Source organism: Podarcis muralis, chromosome 2 (genome assembly GCF_964188315.1).
Source record: "Podarcis muralis chromosome 2, rPodMur119.hap1.1, whole genome shotgun sequence".
NCBI classification, from domain to species: Eukaryota; Metazoa; Chordata; class Lepidosauria; order Squamata; family Lacertidae; genus Podarcis; species Podarcis muralis.
The window spans coordinates 112528329-112547975 of NC_135656.1; the positions used below are offsets into that span (position 1 = coordinate 112528329).

General features: G+C 46.6%; 1 protein-coding gene across 1 annotated transcript in view; it reads left to right on the forward strand.

Annotated features, from left to right (window-relative positions):
* Window positions 1-18963, forward strand: part of SLC44A4 (solute carrier family 44 member 4) — a 55840-nt gene extending 36877 nt beyond the window's left edge. Inside the window, exons 11-21 of the mRNA XM_028719928.2 lie at window positions 1842-1964; window positions 2099-2198; window positions 3464-3556; window positions 5162-5264; window positions 8457-8713; window positions 12110-12204; window positions 13647-13750; window positions 15574-15647; window positions 15744-15909; window positions 16620-16704; window positions 16868-18963. Coding sequence (XP_028575761.2) covers window positions 1842-1964; window positions 2099-2198; window positions 3464-3556; window positions 5162-5264; window positions 8457-8713; window positions 12110-12204; window positions 13647-13750; window positions 15574-15647; window positions 15744-15909; window positions 16620-16704; window positions 16868-16974 — 1307 coding nt within the window. The 3' untranslated portion in view covers window positions 16975-18963. The remainder of the gene's footprint in view (window positions 1-1841; window positions 1965-2098; window positions 2199-3463; window positions 3557-5161; window positions 5265-8456; window positions 8714-12109; window positions 12205-13646; window positions 13751-15573; window positions 15648-15743; window positions 15910-16619; window positions 16705-16867) is intronic.
* The last annotated feature ends 684 nt before the right edge of the window (window positions 18964-19647 follow it).

A 19647-nucleotide genomic window follows, 5' to 3' on the forward strand; every position in this document is an offset into this window, starting at 1 on the left:
GGGGTCCGTTCTTAACCTGAAACTGTTCTTAACCTGAGGTACCACTTTAGCTAATGGGGCCTCCCGCTGCCGCCGTGCGATTTCCGTTCTCATCCTGAGGTAAAGTTCTTAACCTGAGGTACTATTTCTGGGTTAGTGGAGTCTGCAACCTGAAGCGTATGTAACCTGAAGCGTATGTAACCCGAGGTACCACTACTCTGCTAGCGAACGATAACCCTGGAACACAGGATGCCTGCTGACTATTGAGTCAGACCATTAGCCCACTCAGCTCAATATTGTCTACACTGACTGGCAGCAGCTCCCCAGGGCTTCAGGGAGAGGATATTTGCCAGCTCTGCCTGGAGATACACTTGGGAACTGAAGCCTAAGGAACATTGTCCATGCAAAACAGATGCTGCCCCACTGGACCTACTTCCATACAGAGAGAGCACTGTCAGGACAATTCAGAGCAGGTCCCCTCTTCCTTATTAAAAGCCTTTTATTATTATGTTGTCGTTTAGTCGTGTCCGACTCTTTGTGAACCCCATGGACCAGAGCACGCCAGGCACTCCTGTCTTCCACTGCCTCCCGCAGTTTGGTCAAACTCACGCTGGTAGCTTCGAGAACACTGTCCAACCATCTCGTCCTCTGTCATCCCCTTCTCCTTGTGCTCTCCATCTTTCCCAGCATCAGGGTCTTTTCCAGGGAGTCTTCTCTTCTCATGAGGTGGCCAAGTATTGGAGCCTCAGCTTCACGATCTGTCCTTCCAGTGAGCACTCAGGGCTGATTTCCTTAATAATGGAGAGGTTTGATCTTCTTGCAATCCATGGGACTCTCAAGAGTCTCCTCCAGCACCATAATTCAAAAGCATCAATTCTTCAGCGATCAGCCTTCTTTATGGTCCAGCTTTCACTTCCATACACCACTACTGGGAAAATCATGGCTTTAACTGTACGGACCTTTGTTGGCAAGGTGATGTCTCTGCTTTTTAAGATGCTGTCTAGGTTTGTCATTGCTTTCCTCCCAAGAAGCAGGCGTCTTTAATTTCGTGGCTGCTGTCACCATCTGCAGAGATCATGGAGCCCAAGAAAGTAAAATCTCTCACTGCCTCCATTTCTTCCCCTTCTGCTTGCCAGGAGGTGATGGGCCCAGTGGCCTTGATCTTCGTTTTTTTGATGTTGAGCTTCAGACCATATTTTGCACTCTCCTCTTTCACCCTCATTAAAAGGTTCTTTAATTCCTCCTCACTTTCTGCCATCAAGGTTGTGTCATCTGCATATCTGAGGTTGTTGATATTTCTTCCAGCAATCTTAATCCCAGTTTTGGATTCATCCAGCCCATATAAAATATTGCATATTATCGCTGGGGACTGAACCTGGGGACCTCACCTGACCTACAGCCCTTCTCCTGAAAACTATTCCTGTTTTCTGGAAGGGAGTGGGGGAGCGTCTATCTCGGAATCTCCTCTCGGCCTAGCTGATAAAGCCTCATCTTCCTTTGAGCCGAGCCTTCAGAATCGTCTCCGACGAATAATTAACGACCTGAGCCTTTGATGAGGCTCCAAGGCACATTCTTCAGCAGAGTTCCCAGCACAGGGAAGAGACGAGAGGTTTGGGCTACATTGTAAAGAGTTTATTTCTAAGCTACGCAGTCAGAAAAGACATCCTCTCTCTATGAAAGCAGAGAGCAACTGAACAAAGGAACAAAGGAAACAGGAAGCCACTAATGTCACATCCTGTCTCCTTTCCCGTGAGACTGGAAGGTCTCTGGAATGTAAACAGAGTCCTGTGACTCCAAGCAGCTGCTCAGTGATAAGAACAGAAACTAACACTCTATCGATCTCTGCCTCTTTTGCTTTCCAGGGATCTACCACTGCTATATGGAGTACCGTGAGCTTGACCAGAAAGGAGCCACCATCAAGAACATTGGCTTCACCACAGACGTGGGCGCCTACCGCAGCGTCAAGGAGACGTGGCTGGCCGCCAGTAAGTCTGGGCGGAGGGGAGCGGGCAGGAAAACGGGTGTTGGAAGATGGGCAACCCTGGTCTAAAAAACCCAAAGTTCCCAAAGCTTAGTTATGAGAGTGGCCAAGGTGCGAATCTCCTTCTCTCGCCTCCAGTGATCATCCTCTGCGTGGTTGAAGGCATCATGCTCCTCACCCTCTTGTTCCTGCGCAAGCAGATCCTGATCGCCATCGCTCTCATCAAGGAAGCCAGCAGGTAAGGGAGTCTCTGTAAGGCCAGTGCGTGCGGAGCCTCGGTCCCGGGGGCCAAATGCAGACCTCTGTCTGGCCCTTGGGACCCTCTTCCCAAGCCACACGCCCCTCTCCCTCAGCCACACCCCTCACCAGCCCTGCTTCACACCTTCCTTGAGAGTTTTTGCCTGGCTGGAATGTGTCCTTGAGCTCTGATTGTTAAGTTGTGGGTGAACATATCAGACGACACAGCGATTCTTCAAACAGCTCTTGCTTATTCACAGGCCAGAACAGAACTGAACTGAAGGGTTCAGTCAGCCTGCTTATATAGAGCTCCTGTACAATGTAACTGTAACAACTTTCTAAAACCATCCAATCACTGAACGCCACTTTCGATCCCCTATTTGCATAACTATCTACAGTATCCCTCTGCTGGCCCAGGGGTCCCTTCCGCGATTTCGGGGTCGCTCCAGGTGCCCGCCGAGTCCCACGGCCACGGGCTCACTCTACCCGTGGTTTTTCTTAGTGGGTTGCCGCTGTGCCGTAGCGAAACGACCCTTTCCTGCGGAGCCCCTCTTCAGAGGTCGAAGAGGACCGCCATCACCGTTTCGCGCCGCCTCCGGAAGTCCAAGAGGAACTAGTTTTCTGGGCACGGGTAAAATAGGTGTTGTTGCTCCAGCCACTTCTGCCTCCACTGAGAGAGGGAAAGCAAGCAACCAACCTAGCCCCTTCCTCTCTTTTTTTAAAAAAATTATTTAATCATTTTTTCGATACAAACAACAACCGCAAAAGACACATACAACAAAAACCATAATAACAATAATAACACAGTTTGACAATTCAGATTTGAATACACTGATATACCTATGACTACACCTTTTTAAACATAATTTCCCCACCTCTCTCTCCTCCCCCTACTTCCCGCCACTATCCGCCTTATGGCTTAAATATTCGTTTCAGATTTCTCCATATTTATCCATTCTTATTTTGCGTCGACATGCAATTCGTTTGTATGTAGCTAATCTGTCCATATTATCAATCCATGTGTAAGTAAGTTCTTTAATTTCTTTAATCTAATTAAGGGGAAGACCCGTGTTTGCTTGGGCTCCTAAAAAGAAGATGGGGAACAGTAGAGGGGAAACACTGCAAAATCGTACAAGCAGAGAAGGTGTAAAGGCTATATTCTGGGTTCTAACTGGTTTGAAGTGTCTCTGGAGAACTGTACTACAGACGAGTTTGGTTGAAGCTGCAAACCTGGGTTTACAGAGTCTCTCTTGTTCTCTCCTGCAGAGCCATTGGATACATGATGAGTTCTCTTTTCTACCCGTTGCTGACCTTCGTCTTGCTGGTGATATGTGTGGCCTACTGGGGTATTACTGCTCTGTATCCTTTATTAAGAGAAGACATGTTACTTCACATCCTGCAAGTGTCCCGGGGGAAACCCGGACATCTCGTTTCGTTTTTAATTGTGAGAGAACAACTTCCATTTTGGTTGCTGTGATCTTGCCCGATTTTGCAATGCGATTTCCCCCTGGGAAAAGCGCTTTTTGGGGGGCCCGCAATCTTGCATGGCACCCCCCAAACACATATCTTTAGGGGCTGTGCCCTAAAAAGTGGGGTGTTGGTTGGTGGGGACAGCGACTGAGTATGCTGTGCAGCCATGGAAAGTTGACTGGCTATTGGGGCAAAGATAATGTAACACAAAATGAAATGATGAGGCTTGAACGCTAAATATAACCAGTGCAATGTGGCATCTTGTTTTTAATGGTTTTACCCTTGTGGTTCCTGTTGAATTGCTACCAGGCTTATGTCATTATTGGGAGGAAGGGAACCTAGAAATAAGCCGCCTACACACAATGCCTTTTGAAGCACATTCGAAGCACGTTTACTCCCCTCAAAGAATTCTGGCCACTGTAGTTTGTTATGGGCTGCTGGGAGCTGTAACTCTGTGAGGGGTAAACTACAAGGCCCAGAATCCTTTGAGGGAAAGAACGTGCTTTGAGTGTGCTTAAAAGCTATAGCGTGTATGCAGCCATAGGACGAGTACATGAATGAAGAGAACAACTTCGTATTTCAATATTTGGCTGGTGTTTGACAGGAAGTCATAGCAGATATGTAATACAGTGGCACCTCAGGTTAAGTAATTAATTCGTTCCAGAGGTCCGTTCTTAACCTGAAACTGTTCTTAACCTGAAGCACCACTTTAGCTAATGGGGCCTCCCGCTGCAATTTCTGTTCTCATCCTGAAGCAAAGTTCTTAACCTGAGGTACAATTTCTGGGTTAGCGGAGTCTGTAACCTGAAGCGTATGTAACCCGAGGCGTTTGATACCTAGTGTATAATGGCGGAACATAGCAGTTCCTGGTGACAGCTTCAGAGATTTTATATCCTAACACCTAGTAAAACCAAGGCAACAACATCCTGAAACCCTCCTATCCGCAGGTAAGAACGTCAGCTTCCAATTTTGAATCCCAAAATTCTCGGCAAGCTTTAGAAATGTCCTTGAATTTTCAAGTTCAGCTCTTCACTGCTTTCCTCTCTTCAGGTTTTTGTTCCCAGTAGGGAAATTTCTGTGTTCTATGTACCACAAGTGTTAAGTTGTGGGTGAACATATCAGACAACACAGCGATTCGTCAAACAGCTCTTGTTTATTCACAGGCCCAGAGCAGAACTGAACTGAAGGGTTCAGCCAACCTGCTTATATAAAGCTCAACTACAAAGCAACAGTAACAACTTTCTGTAACTATCCAATTACTGAACGTCACTTTCAATTCCTTATTTGCATATGTGGACCTGAGTGAAGTATATCTAAATATCTAAAGTATCCCCCTGCTGGCCCAGGGTGAGAACTTCAGTACATAACACCAAGGTCTTAAACATTTCCGCACTGAAGATGGCAAAAAGTGAGGGTGGTGCTGGGGCTTTGGGAAGCCCCCATTATTCCTTTTTCTTTGTATATCTTCTTCCCTTGACTACTCCCCACCTTCAGATATCTCGCCACCTCTGGAGCGCCCCTCTATCGCATCGCTCCCAAAAATGATAGTTCCCCAGACTGCATAGGGATCTCTGGGAACGAGAGCTGCAGCCCAATGGTGAGTCACAAACGTAGCTGAAGGATCTTGGTTCCCAGATCTATCTCTCTGACTAGAGGGGATGGGGGATCAATTTGATTTGGTACACATTTGAAGTCATTTCTACTTTCTGAAACGATATGTGGAGCGAAACACATCTATCCTTGGAAATTTGCACTTTTCTGAAGTTTGTCAACCAATCAATGCTTACAAAAATACATATATTAGGAGAAGGTGTGCATAAAAATGAAGTTACCGTATTGCCCCGAATATAAGCCTCACTTTTTTTCCAAATTCTGACCATGAAAAATTAAAGTGCGGCTTATATTCGTGACCTTACAAAAACTGACTTTTACGATATTTCTGCTGAAGCAGACATATGGTAAATTGTAACAAGAAGATGTTTTATTGCTGATTTGCGAGCTTGAGTGCCTGCAGAATTGTAGCAATTGAATAGCAATTTGTGATTTTGGCGATTGTACGGTTGTTTTTGCGGGCTTGTAAGATCAAAGGCTTAAATTGGCTCGGAGTTACAATTCTACCAACCGCAGCGATTTTCAGCCTGTATCCCAATTTTAAGGGAGCGACTTATATTTGGGTATTGTCTTTTTTTATTCCCCCCCCCTTGAATTTTAAAGGTGCGGCTTATTTGCGGGTGTAGCTTATATTTGGGCCAATACAGTATTATGGAAAGTAATGTGCAAAAAAGTGCATTGGGTTAGGGGAAATTGCTTGCAAAATTACCTTATTCAAAACTGAATACAAAAATGGGCTTATTAGGAGAAATTTGCATTAAAATCCAGACAAATTTTCATGAGCGTTTTTAAAGAAAAAAATTTAAACCCATGAACTGCTACAGAATGTGGCGAACTGCATGCAAGATTGGAAAACTGAGATACTGAGAGGATCAAATTTAGCAGATATATCCATCCCGGCCCCTGACTAACCCTCCAATTCTGGGCTGCTTTGGTGTCTCATCCCCACTTAGGGTTTTAATGAGGACAGTTGTGGCCGTTTTGGCTTCATAGGCAATGGAAAATGGAACCCAGGACACAAATTACATGGTACAAAAATATATTCTAAGTTCTTTGTCTTGCTTCGAGGGGCAAACCACACTGGTGCTGGATACTTAGGGATCCTCAGCGCAATCCTAGATTGCTCTTTACCTTGCTGCGAGGTGGGGAAGGGGGTAAGGCCCTCTCAACATGGCAACTCTGGAAGCCTGTGAGATTTCAGGAGAGCACCACAGAGCCCTCATAAACATGTGCAGTTTCAACTGGCTAGCCTTCAGTTGCATAAAGTTGAAATCGTGCAACATATACCCATGTGGATTGTACTGTGCACACTGATATCTCAAGTTCCTCCAAAAGCCCGAGTAAATAAATCAAATCATGCTCCACAGCACTGTAGATCAAATCCACAATCAGTAGTTTGAATGACTATAGACCAGTTGCACTGACTCCAATCATCATGAAGTGTTTTGAGAAACTGGTGCGCCGTCACATTATTTCCTGTCTTCCATCAACTTTTGACAACTACCAGTTTGCATACAGGGCAAATAGATCCACAGAAGACGCTATCAACACCACTCTCCATGCTGCTCTGTCCCATCTGGAGCAGCCGGGGAGTTATGTGAGGCTGCTGTTTGTGGATTTTAGCTCTGCTTTTAACACTATCCTCCCCCATAGACTGGTGTCCAAGCTAGAGGCGATTGGACTCTCCAACTCCACCTGTCTCTGGGTTTTGGATTTTTTGTCAGAACGTTCTCAGAGGGTTAGAGTAGGGTCACATATGTCCACAGCCCTTAGCCTTAACACCGGCTCACCACAGGGTTGTGTGTTGAGTCCCCTGCTCTATGCTCTCTATACGTATGACTGTACAGCCATCTATTCCAGCAACAAAATCATCAAGTTTGCTGATGACACTACGGTGGTAGGGCTCATTTCAGGAGGGGATGAGTCCGCCTATCGGGACGAGGTGGAGCGGCTCTGTGTTTGGTGTGGAGAGAACAATCTGGCTCTTAATACGGCTAAGACCAAGGAATTGGTGGTGGATTACAGGAAAAAAAAGGCGGACATTCAGCCCTTGTATATCAACGGGGAACGGGTGGAGAGGGTGGCGGAATTCAGGTTTTTGGGAGTAACTATCGATCAGGGCATGACTTGGAGCGCAAATACCACTGCTCTGGTGAAGAAGGCCCAGCAGAGAATTTATTTCCTCAGACTTTTAAAGAAGAACAATCTGAGTGAGAGACTGCTGGTGTCCTTCTACCGAGGCTCCATAGAGAGCATTCTTACATACTGTATTTGTGCTTGGTTCTCCAGTTGTACAGCTAGGGAGAGGAAGGTGCTCCAGAAAGTCATAACCACAGCCCAAAGGATTATTGGTCATCCTCTCCCATCTTTGGAAGAACTGTACGGTTCCCGTTGTCTTAGGAAAGCAAATAACATCCTGCAGGATTCATCTCACCCGGGACACAGTCTGTTTGCACTACTGCCTTCTGGCAGGAGATATAGAAACATCAAGTCAAAGACAAATAGACTGAAAAACAGTTTCTATCCAAGAGCTGTGGCCTTTTTGAATGCTGTAACTCGATAGTGTGACCTGGGAGTTTGATGGGTGTTGGTGTGGGTGTGGCTGGAATGTGGTTTGTTTGGTTGTTGTTGTTGTTTTGCTTTTGTTGTTTTAAGGGATGGCATCCAATTTCGTTGCACTTGTGCAATGTTGCACTTGTGTAATGACAATAAAGAATCTATTCTATTCTATTCTATTCTATTCTATTCTATTCTATTCTATTTAAAAGTGTATCTTCAGTGCTGGGGGTGGCAGTTCTGTACTTCCTATTAATTTTGTGGTGGTATCTTATTCGTACAATAGGCTGTGAGGTAAGTTCAGTAGAGAATAGTGAAATAAGTTAGGGGGAGAGAGACGAAGAGAGGTAAGGAAGTGTGAGGTAAGTTATTAAAGCGAGGTGAGTCAGAAAAGGACTGGCTGGAAGTTCTCCTCAGAGATCTCAGCCCAGGTCTCCCTGCTCCAAGTCCAGTACACCATCTCCTGTACGACCCTGGATTTTATATTTCTGCCAGGGTTCAAAATGGATCCTGTTTGGCTGTGGAGCAACTTGTGGGGCTCTGCTTGGCTCTCCTTTTCGCGACGACCAGCCGTTTCCATGCCCTGGTATTAAGAGCACCTTTCCCTGCTTTCTTCCTCCAGACATTCAATGCCTCCACCTACTGGCCCTGCCTGGTGGATTGCATCTTCTTCAAGTACAACGACCAAGGGCTCTTCCAGCGCAACCTCTTCAACCTTCAGATCTACAACTTTGTGGGCCTCCTCTGGTGCATTAACTTCGTCATTGCCCTGGGGCAGTGTGTGCTGGCGGGGGCCTTTGCCTCTTACTACTGGGCCTTCAAGAAGCCCCAGGATATCCCGGCCTGTGCTGTGTGCAACGCCTTCGTCCGGACGTTACGGTGCGCATCTTGTGTGGGGATTGCGTGGCGAGTTCCCGCCTCCCCCCTCAGAAATAAAGACACGAGACACAAGAATTCGGGTTAATGGGTCAAATTAGGCCACAACTTTATTGATTACAGGAATTGAGTGGTATTGGCTTAGGCATTGGTCCTAACAGTTAACCGGCTTCAGCCCGCTGACTGGAAGACCGGTGAGGGTTAACCACCAGTAGGGGGAGTCCTGCTGAGGCACGTCAACTAGGAGCTCCCCCCGGAGTTACCGCTCGGGGCATGCCGAGGGCTCACACCTCCATAGGCTTAGGACAAGGCCACGCCCCCCGGAATCCTTTAACGGACTACCCTTTGCTCTTGGGGGAAGGTGATGGCACTTCCTTCCCTCCTTCATCTGCATAACAAAAGATCCATACCCCTACCAATGCCTAACTGCCAATACCGGGAAGTTGTGACGGATTGCTACGAGGTAGGCGAAAACCAAGTGGCTGGTGCCAATGTGCCAAATGGAAAAATTCCTACCAGGCCCCTTGACGGCGACCGACCGAGGCCCATAGCATCGTCATAGAACCTATCCTAAAGAGTGGGAGGGAAGGGAAAAACCTGGCTGGCTCTGGCTGGCTGCGGTGAGGGAAAGAGGGAGACCCTCGGCCGCGCCAGACCTAAATGCGCGAGGCCACGCCCCCTGGGCCAGCCGATTGATGCGTCCAAGGATTCCCTAGCATCGTGGGGGCTGGAAACAGCCCCCGCGAGCGTGGGGGAGGGACGTGAAGCCCGCAACCCCACCTCCTCTCTACCTCGGAAGTGGCTTTCCCATGCGTCTGGCGGTGGGCAGGGAAGCAGAGGATCTGGTCCTCGCCCTGCCGCCGGCCCTGCATTGTGCCAGCATCTCCCTTGGGAACTGGAACATAGGAAGCTGCCTTCAACAGAGTCAAAGCGTTGAGTCCATCTAGATCAGATGGACCGAGTGGCAGCAGCTCTCCAGGGTTTCTGGGAAGAAGTCTCTCCCGGCCCTAGCGGGAGATGCTGGGGATTGACCCTGAGACCTTCTGCCTACGAAGCAGAAGCTCTACCATTGAGCTATGGCCCTTCTGGGGCTGCCCTTGAGACTGACCCAGAAACTCCGGCGGGTGCAGAATGCCGCAGTGAGACTCCTTACAGGGTCCTCGCTGTGAGATCACATTCACCCGGTGCTATACCAGCTTCACTGGCTCCCGGTGGAGTACAGGATCAGGTTTAAGGTGCTGGTTTTAACCTTTAAAGCCCTATAGGACCCTCGTACCTACGGTACCGCCTCTCCTGGTATGTCCCACGGAGGAACTTATGATCTTCAAACAAAAACATAGTGGAGATCCTAGGCCACAGAGAGGTTAGGCTGGCCTCAACCAGAGCCAGGGCTTTTTCGGCTGTGGCTCCAATCTGGTGGAACACTCTGTCACAAGAGACTAGGGCCTTGCGGGACTTGACATTTTTTCGCAGGGTCTGCAAGACAGAGCTGTTCCACCAGGCCTTTGGCCAGGGCACAGCCTGAGTCCCTCCTTTGGCAATCCTCACAGAACTCTAGCCCAATGGTTGCCATCAATTTGATTTGAATTAACTTTATAATTAAATGATTTTAGAATGTTGTATTATTTTATTGGTGCTAGCCGGCCTGAGCCCAGTTTCGGCTGGGGAGGGCGGGATATAAATAATAATAATAAAATATTATTATTATTATACTATTGGTAGGCTCACACATGGCTGTAGTGTTGCCTGCCAAGTGGAGGGCGAAGGAACCACCCGGCCATCGCTCATTTACATAGGGGTGGCTGTCAGAAACTGTATTTGTTTGTTATTACTATTATTAATAAAATTTGTATATGGCCCTATACCTGCAGGTCTCAGGGCAGTTCACAGGAATAATAATAATAATAATAATATTTTTTTGGAAATCATTTTTATTAGTTTTACAAATATAAAGTTATAAACAGAGAATCAAAAAGTATATCCATACACAGAGATTCCTCTGAATCCCAGGACTTCCACCCATCCCCTCCCTGAAGTCCCATTATAAACATTTAATACTGCATATTCTTTCACACTCCAATTTATATATCAAACCATATTATCCATGGTAATCGTTAAACTACAAGTGAGATCAAAATCCTGCTAATTGTTTCCATCTGCTTACAGTGGTCTCCTAAATAACTTCTAAATTTTCCCCGTTCTTTTATAAAGCTTTTATCCTCTTGGTTTCTGAGTTTTCCAGGCAATTTTGCCATCTCGGCCCATCTGACTGCAATGCCCTAGCCACTCTGGGTGGCTTCCCCAATATCTCAAGGAATGGCTGGGAGATACCTTGTCTGGCATTCTCAGGATCTTCTGCTACACAGTGCAGACACTTGACCTCGCACCCTTCAAATTGGGGTGGAGAACCTCTCAGGCCCTCCAGGCCTCTCTGCCTGGCCTATGGGACTTGCTCCAGGCCATAGCCTAACTGGCCCTGCTGCTCCACACCCTCCTTGAGTGCTTTTTCCTGGTTTGGAATGTGTCCTTGAACTCTATATAAAGCTTGCCTGTGTAGAGAGGATTGAGTGAGTGTTGAAACGAGCCTACCAGGCAAAGGGAACATTTATATTCATTGCTCTGTCCTCTTTTCCCTCTGGCCCTGCCCACTGCTGGAATGTGGCCCCTGGAGGAGAATGCGACCCTGTAGACTAGCTGAAAATATTTGCCCACCCCTCCTCTATTTAGAGTAGCTGGCGTTGTTTGTTTTGGGAGATGCAGTACAGTGGTACCTTGGTTCTCAAACTTAATCTGTTCCAAAACCAAAGCGTTCCAAAACCAAGGCATGCTTTCCCATAGAAAGTAATGCAAAATGGATTAATCCGTTCCAGACTTTTAAAAACAACCCCTAAAACAGCCATTTAACATGAATTTTACTATCTAACGAGACCACTGATCCATAAAATGAAAGCAATAAACAATGTACTGCAGTCACACAATCAATCAATCAGTAGCTGAACTGGGTTCCACACAGCCATCAAAACAAAACAAAAAGAGCCGCAAAAACAAAAATGCAAAATAAGTAGCAAAAACAGATGGATCTCAACGTAACACGCAAAACGGAAGTGTGGCACTCAAAACGGAAGTGTAACACCCAAAACGGAGGACGTTCGGCTTCCGAAAAAAGTTCACAAGCCAGGGTACGTACTTCTGGGTTTGCAGTGTTTGGGGTCCAAGTTGTTTGAGTACCAAGGCGTTTGAGAACCAGGGTACCACTGTACATGAAAACGTAAACCTTGGATAAGAGCAGCAGCCTCAGCCTTAATTAGGAATGGTGTCAAAGTTTGGGGTTCCTTTTCTTGACCCAGAACGTTTCGAAAGGCAGCTCCACCTTACAGGACCTCTCCTCTTTCTCCGCAGATACCATATAGGATCTATTGCTTTTGGTTCCCTCATCCTCACTATCGTCCAACTGATCCGCATCGTGCTGGAATATATGGACCACAAGTTAAAAGGCAAGTGATGAATAAATCAGGCAAGAAGGGCAGGAATAAATACCAGTCACGGTCAGAATAACCGGAGTCGGGATGCCCAGTGTCCCTGGAAGTAGGCTAGCACTAAAGTCTTTCACAATCTGAAAGGGTTTCAGAGCTGGTCTGCTATGTTGCTGGCCCTAACATTTAGGCAGAGTGTGGCAGCTTCATAGAATTATTCAATTGTAGAATGGAAAGGGACCCCAATGGTCATCTAGTCCAACCCCCCCTGTGATGCAGGAATGTTTGAAGATTTTCAGACTCTTCAGGTAATTCAGATTACAGTCGCTGCTTTGTTAAATAGTGGGGTAGGAGAGCGGGGGTGGGGGAACCACTTCCGGCAACCAATGTGCCCCTTTGGGTTTCAGATAGTACGTGGATAGATGAATATAAAAAGCCCGGGACACATTTTCACGGCCCTCTAGTGGCTAGGACAGCTCATTTGCCAGAAGTCATGTATCTAGCATTAACTCTGGAATTGTATACAGTGGTACCTGGGGTTAAGAACTTAATTTGTTCTGGAGGTCCGTACTTAACCTGAAACCGTTCTTAACCTGAGGTACCACTTTAGCCAATGGGGCCTCCCGCTGCCACCGCACAATTTCTGTTTTCATCTGAAGCGCCTGTAACCTGAAGCGTCTGTAACCCAAGGTACCACTGTACTCGATTTTGACCAAACAAAACCTCCCAGAATAATAATAAATAATTAAAATATTCATTTCCCCCCTTTATGAGACATCCTTAAGGCGTAACTGTAATTTTAATACAGAAGTACAAGAATGCAAAAAACCCCAGCAAATTTCAAATACAGTAATATTCAACTTAGGAGGTTTAGTTAGGTTGAGAGTACTGTGGTACCTTGGGTTACAGACGCTTCAGGTTACAGATGCTTCAGGTTACAGACTCCGGTAACCCAGAAATAGTACCTCGGGTTAAGAACTTGGTTTCAGGATGAGAACAGAAATCGTGCGGTGGCAGTGGGAGGCCCCATTAGCTAAAGTGGTACCTCAGGTTAAGAACTTAATATGTTCTGGAGGTCTGTTCTTAACCTGAAACTGTTCTTAACCTGAGGTACCTCTTTAGCTAATGGGGTTAAGAACTTAATTTGTTCTGGAGGTCCGTTCTTAACCTGAAACTGTTCTTAACCTGAGGTACCACTGCATGCACTTCCAGAGTTAATGCTAAATACGTGACGTCTGGTAAATGAGACACCGAAGATGCTAGAGGGCCATGAAAATTTGAGTCCCGGGCTCTTTAGACTCTCCTACCTATGTACTATCTGAAACCAAAGGGGCACATTGCTTGCCAGATGTGAAATACATTGATATTATTTTCAGCTCTCCTACCCCACTAAACTGGGAAGAGCCAATGGGAGTGTGTCCTTTTGAAGCCCCGGCTACCTAATTCTCCTGTGGCGTTTGTAGGTTCCGGTAACAAGGTTGCCAAGTGCCTGCTTTGCTGCATGAAGTGTTGCTTTTGGTGTCTGGAGAAGTTTGTCAAGTTCCTCAACAGAAACGCCTACATCATGGTAAGCCTTGCAGGTGGGCCACCTAGGAGATCAGGGGTCTTAACGGTGGCGGTTGGGAGGGAAACAGATGGGGACGCCCATAGGAGGCGAGGGAAGTGAATGTGTATCCTGGAGGAGGCTTGAGAGCCACTGTGATGCGTCTGGGGTGGGAAACCGGGGCTCAAAGCCCTGCTGCACCTGCTCCCACAGCACTCAGGTCCTGCTTGTGGCCAGCTGACCACTGTGAGAACAGGATTCTGGGTAAGACAGGCCTTTGGCCTCACCTAGCAGAGATCCTCTTCTGTTTGCAGGACCCCTGCGCAAACACGGCAAACAGTGCCCCCCTCAAAACTACGGCTTGCATAGGAGCCAACTCATCGGGGCCGAGGGTTCTTCAGTCCCCCCAATAAATTTTTTCCCCAATTTTTTTTTATTAGTTTTCCAAAAAAATGTAAGCAAACAAACAAACATACATCTTAACTATACTTGACCCAGTCTTAGTAACATTGTTAAGTGACTTCCTCAAATCCCCCTGGCTGAATTTCAGCGTATATCATTATAACAGTTTTCCAATACCAAATTTATCATAAAATTAACTTCGTCCTTCTTTGTTTTCATTTTGACTTTAAACATATTATTCTCTTACATCACATATTTAAATCCTAAGCCTGTCTGGTATTTGAAAGTTTTTCCAGTTAAGTTATCTTAACATATTTAACTAAATAGTCTTTAAATTTCATCCATTCCTCCTGGTACTCCTCCCCCTTCTGGTCGCAGACTCTGTCAGTCAGGTCGGCTAGCTACAATAAAATATTTGAGGGGGACAGCGACCCCAAAGTTGATGGGCATTGCCAGTGACAGTTTTTATACTACATTTTTAAAACTTTGCCTTGAGAGAGTCTTTAAGCCTCTTTTGTTGACCACCAGCATTGTTGTTGTTGTTGTTTAGTCGTTTAGTTGTGTCCGACTCTTCGTGACCCCATGGATCAGAGCACGCCAGGCACTTCTGTCTTCCACTGCCTCCCGCAGTTTAGTCAATTACGCTTTCCATTTTTAAGTTCAGAATTGATTAGGCTTTCCATTTTTAAATTCAGAATAGATTAATTGCTTTGGAAGATGATAATCAGGCACCCACACAACAGTGGCGACAATGTGGTTAAAACAAACCAGGTCACCTTGGAAACCATGGTTTGGAAAGTACGGTTGGGTTTTCAAAGCCTCTATGGTTAACATTTATTTCCAAACCACTTCTCAGGCAAGATCAGCTCCCAAAGCGACTTACAATTAATACCCACTGAAACATACAGTACATCGGACTGTGTGAAATATTGCAGAGAAAAGTATGAAGAGAATTATTAGTGAAGGATTATTAAAAGTAATAGTGAAATTAATGAAATGCAGATTAAGTGATAAAGATTGGGAAATCTTCAGGTGTGGTTGATGGAAGTCCAAAACACTGAATAAGATAAGAAAATATGTTGTATGTTGTAAAAATTAATAAAAATATATATATTTTTTTAAAAGAAACATACAGTACATCAGGGAGATGTTGCAATGTTTATGAGAGTTGTGTTTCTGCTCCCTGAACAGTGGTGTTACAACCCCTAGGCTCTTTCCTCTAGCAAAATAATAATTGATTAGGAATCTGTGGTGGAGTGTGGATTGTGGAACCCCGTAAAATTCTAGGCTTGGGGTGTGTGGTTCTATATGGCCATCTTAATCCCAATAAAAACTTGGGGGCGGGGGGTGTGGTGTTGTTGAGGGAAGGGAAGGGCATAGTCCTACATCCTTGCAAAAGACTGAGCTTATTTCCTTTGTCTCTTCCAAACCCTTCCCCTCCTCAGATTGCCATTTATGGAAAGAATTTCTGTGTGTCGGCCAAAAATGCCTTCATGCTACTGATGCGCAATGCCGCCAGGTAATGGGGCGAGAGGATGGGATCAGCAGGGGCCAAGGAGAGGCAGGGATGAAGATGGACATTCCTGGTTCGAACCTCCCCTTTCTACCCCTGCAGAGTTGTAGTCCTGGATAAAGTCACGGACCTGCTGCTGTTTTTTGGGAAGCTCTTGGTAGTTGGCGGAGTTGGCATTCTGTCGTTCTTCTTCTTCACTGGGCGAATTCCCATCGATAAACCCGAGTTCAAATCTCCCGTCCTCAACTACTATTGGCTGCCCATCCTGGTATGTGTAACTCTGCCCATTTCTTCACCTTTTCTCTCTCAATCTCTCTCTCTCTTTCCCCCGGCCCATTTTAAGGCAATTCTGCACCATTCCAATCCAATATGGCAGCTAAGATGCACAGATTTGCGTTAGTTTAGCTAAAAAGTAGTACAGACCCCCTCCAAAAAAAAACCACACCAAAGTTGCTGACAGAAAACTGCAAGGAATTGCTGGGGGTGAAGATTCTTGGTTGTCTCAAGGAGGGTCCTCAGCTCAGGAAATGCTTTGTATATGCTTTGTTGGACAAATGGCCTGAGGAGAGGCTAACCTGTGGCCTTCTGGATCTTGCTGACATCCAGCATGGCCAATGGCCAAAGGTAATGGGAGTTGTATCTCAGCCAGTTCTGAAGTGCTACAAGTTAGTCAACTTAGTAGCTTCTTGCGTCGCTTCACAAAATAATAGCAGAAACCGTTAAAGAAAGAGTATGAGTTGTCCCCAACAAACTGGGAGCTTTCAAAATATGGTGGGCGAGAATATTGTGAACTAGCCTTTGGCAACCCAGTGTCCTCAAGCAGATTTGGACTACACCTCCCATCGTCCACATCCACCATGGCCATCTTGGATGAGGCTGATGGGAGTTGTGATCCAAAACATCTGATTCCAATGCCGGAAGTCTTGACCCTCTCACCTCATGCCATGTTTTCCCCCCTTCTCTCTCTCTCTGCTTCAGACTGTTGTGGTAGGCGCCTACTTCATAGCCCAAGGTTTCTTCAGCGTCTACAATATGTGTGTCGACACGCTGTTCCTCTGTTTCTGTGAGTAACTCTTCTTGCCCTAGTTATACTCTACTGCACACTTGGCCAGGTATAATGGGAGTTGTAGTTCAGCAATGCCTGGAGGGGCTCCCCTCTCCACAGATTAACCATTTGTTTGCTAATGTGATGGGACCTGAGGCAATACTTTCCTTTCCCCCCGCAGTGGAAGACCTGGAGCGGAATGACGGCTCCCAGAGCAAGCCGTATTACATGTCCAAGTCTCTCATGAATATCCTCAACAAGAAGAACAAGAATGGCAAGGCCAAGTAGAAGAAAATTTGGTGTTACTGGTCCACATCATCTCTTGCTACAGTATATCGCTTCCTGGCTTTTAGGCCCCAGGCCTGTCTCAAGAGCACTTTAACATATCCCTTCCCTTCCCTTGCTTTCCTTTCCAGTGCATTTTGAACACATTTCAGCCTTTTGGGCCTTGCCACTCTTGCCTCACGTTGTCTTGCTCCGTGTCGGCCATATTGATTTCTTAAACTGTGCCATATTGAGAAGACATTCTCCTCCGCCTCCTCCTTTACTGGCCATCTTATTTTAGAGCCCACCTTTTAAATGAAGGCAGCCATTTTAACATGTTGCCCTTCCCTCTGGTTCACCCATTTGGGGTTGTATCCAACCAAGATGTCCTGTTCATCCCAAGGGCTGCTGACTTGCCCCACACATCACATGATGTCACATGATGTGTTCTGCCCAGCGGGCAAGCGCTCGTGTGCCAGGCTGGGCAGGCGTCCCGTTCCCACTGCTGCAATGCCAGTGCTTCCCCACACGTTGATTCTGTGCCAGTGCCAACGTTTCCCTCCACGCTGGTGTTTTGCTGCCCATCTTGCCTTCCAACCCTGCAGACATCTTCACGAGAAGTCATCCCACTTCCTTTTGGCATGGGCCTCGTCACGTCCAACCCAGCGAAAAAGACGTTTGGCCGATATTTGCGATGTTCCCCCGCCAGATATCTTGCTGGATTTTATAGGCCACAGTAAAACAAGTGTCTTTTCCTTTAGGGCTCAGCTGATGTTCTTTTGCGGGCTATGCAACTTCTCAGTAAACAGCATTTTCCAGGTCTGTGTGCCATTCTCTGAGTTAAATCGGGTGATCAGGAAGCACTCGGGAGAGCCTCTTCTAAAAACCTATCACACAGAGAGGCAGTCAGCTTAAGCTGCCTACGGTGTGGTAAGCTCAGTGTTAGACTGTTCCCCCGGCTTTTGCAGTGAGGAGAAGTGGACAAGTGAGGTGGCTGGAAGCTACGATTGATCTCCTCCCCAACTGGTTACAACTACTCCATGGCAAACTTTTCAAACAGCTTATATAACTCCCATCTGCACAGCTGTCAACCGTCCCTTATTTGGTGGGAAACTCCCTTATCCCAGCACCGTGTCCCGCTGCGGTCCCTTATTGATGATGTCCCTTAAATTTCCCGGGTTTCGTGCTCACCCGGCTCAGGAGGAAAGCAGCGGCTTGGGGTCCTCCACTGCGAGAGAGAGAGCGCACTGGCGCTGTTGTCCTGGCGCGAGGAGTTTCATCACCCGAGAGAGAAGGGGGGAGGGAGACTCTTGACCACACCGCCCGCGAGCCCGGAGGTGGCAGCGGTGGCGGCGGCTGAGGAGGCGGCCTGAGGGAGGAGGAAGAGGAGGGGATGGGGAGGGACGCAGAAGGGCGCCGCCGCAACCGCCTCATGTCGGATTGCCAGCATTTGTCCATCCTACCAATGTATGTAACTCTACACTAGCAAAATCCCTTATTTTGGCTGCTGATCCCTTATTTTTGAGGCTGCTGGTCCCTTATTTTCAAATCTGTAAGTTGACAGCTATGCCCATCTGCCATCCTGGTTTTTCAGGCCCAACTGTGCCAATTCCTGATTACGTCGTTCTCTTTCAGAATATCTTGACCTTTTTCTTTTTTGCTTTGGCATTGGCCGCACGTCCGACAAAGAGTGGTGCTTTCAAATCGAGTGAAACAAATGGGCTGAATCACACTTAGCTCTGCCTTGCACGGTAATCATTTTGTTGCCTAAGTGCCTTCATTGACAAATTGGGTTATCCTTTTCCCACTTAATTTCCCGGTGATTTTGTGCCAATTTATTGACTCCTAAACTATTTTGGCCCCGGTCCACTTCCTGTCAGCCATTCTGTTTGGCTGGGGAGTTTTTTATTCAAAATGCTAAAAATGTACTGTATATAGCCTTTTTTTCTTTCTGTACAAAAATAATAATTTTATAGAAAGGATACAAATTTATTAAAGCTGATTTTAAGTAAACCGCATTGTCTCTCTTATTCATGTAAGCGAAGGATTATATTTGCTTATATTCTTCTTCTTCTTCGGCGGCGATCACTCGTAGCCAAGTAAAATTGTCTTCCATTCATATGGCCTACGATACTGCTTAATTGGCAAGTTGTTGAGTTTTTTTTAACCCTGCTTTTCAGCCCAGTTCCCTTTTCAGGAGGTTGGAGGGCATCCTTGACATTGAATTTATTCCATGCACCCACCTGGAGAGTTTGCTTGCAAAGGTATTTTCATGAGGTGGAATTCAATGGTGCGCTATTACAATTGTTCCATCAGCGAAAGTGTTTCTGTTTGCCAGGTGGAATAATCTCCTTTCTCCTCCTGCCCCTGCCACTGCTTGCTATTCTATGGGTTCTCCCACATACCCCAAGCCAATTTGGGGAGGGGAGAAAGCCCCATTGTGGTAATGGGACTTGTACTAGCTCCAACTAGGGACACGGGTGGCGCTGTGGGTTAAACCACAGAGCCTAGGACTTGCCAATCAGAAGGTCGGTGGTTCAAATCCCCGTGACGGGGTGAGCTCCCGTCGCTCGGTCCCTGCTCCTGCCAAGCTAGCAGTTCGAAAGCACATCAAAGTGCAAGTAGATAAATAGGTACCGCTCCGGCGGGAAGGTAAACGGCATTTCCGTGCACTGCTCTGGTTCGCCAGAAGCGGCT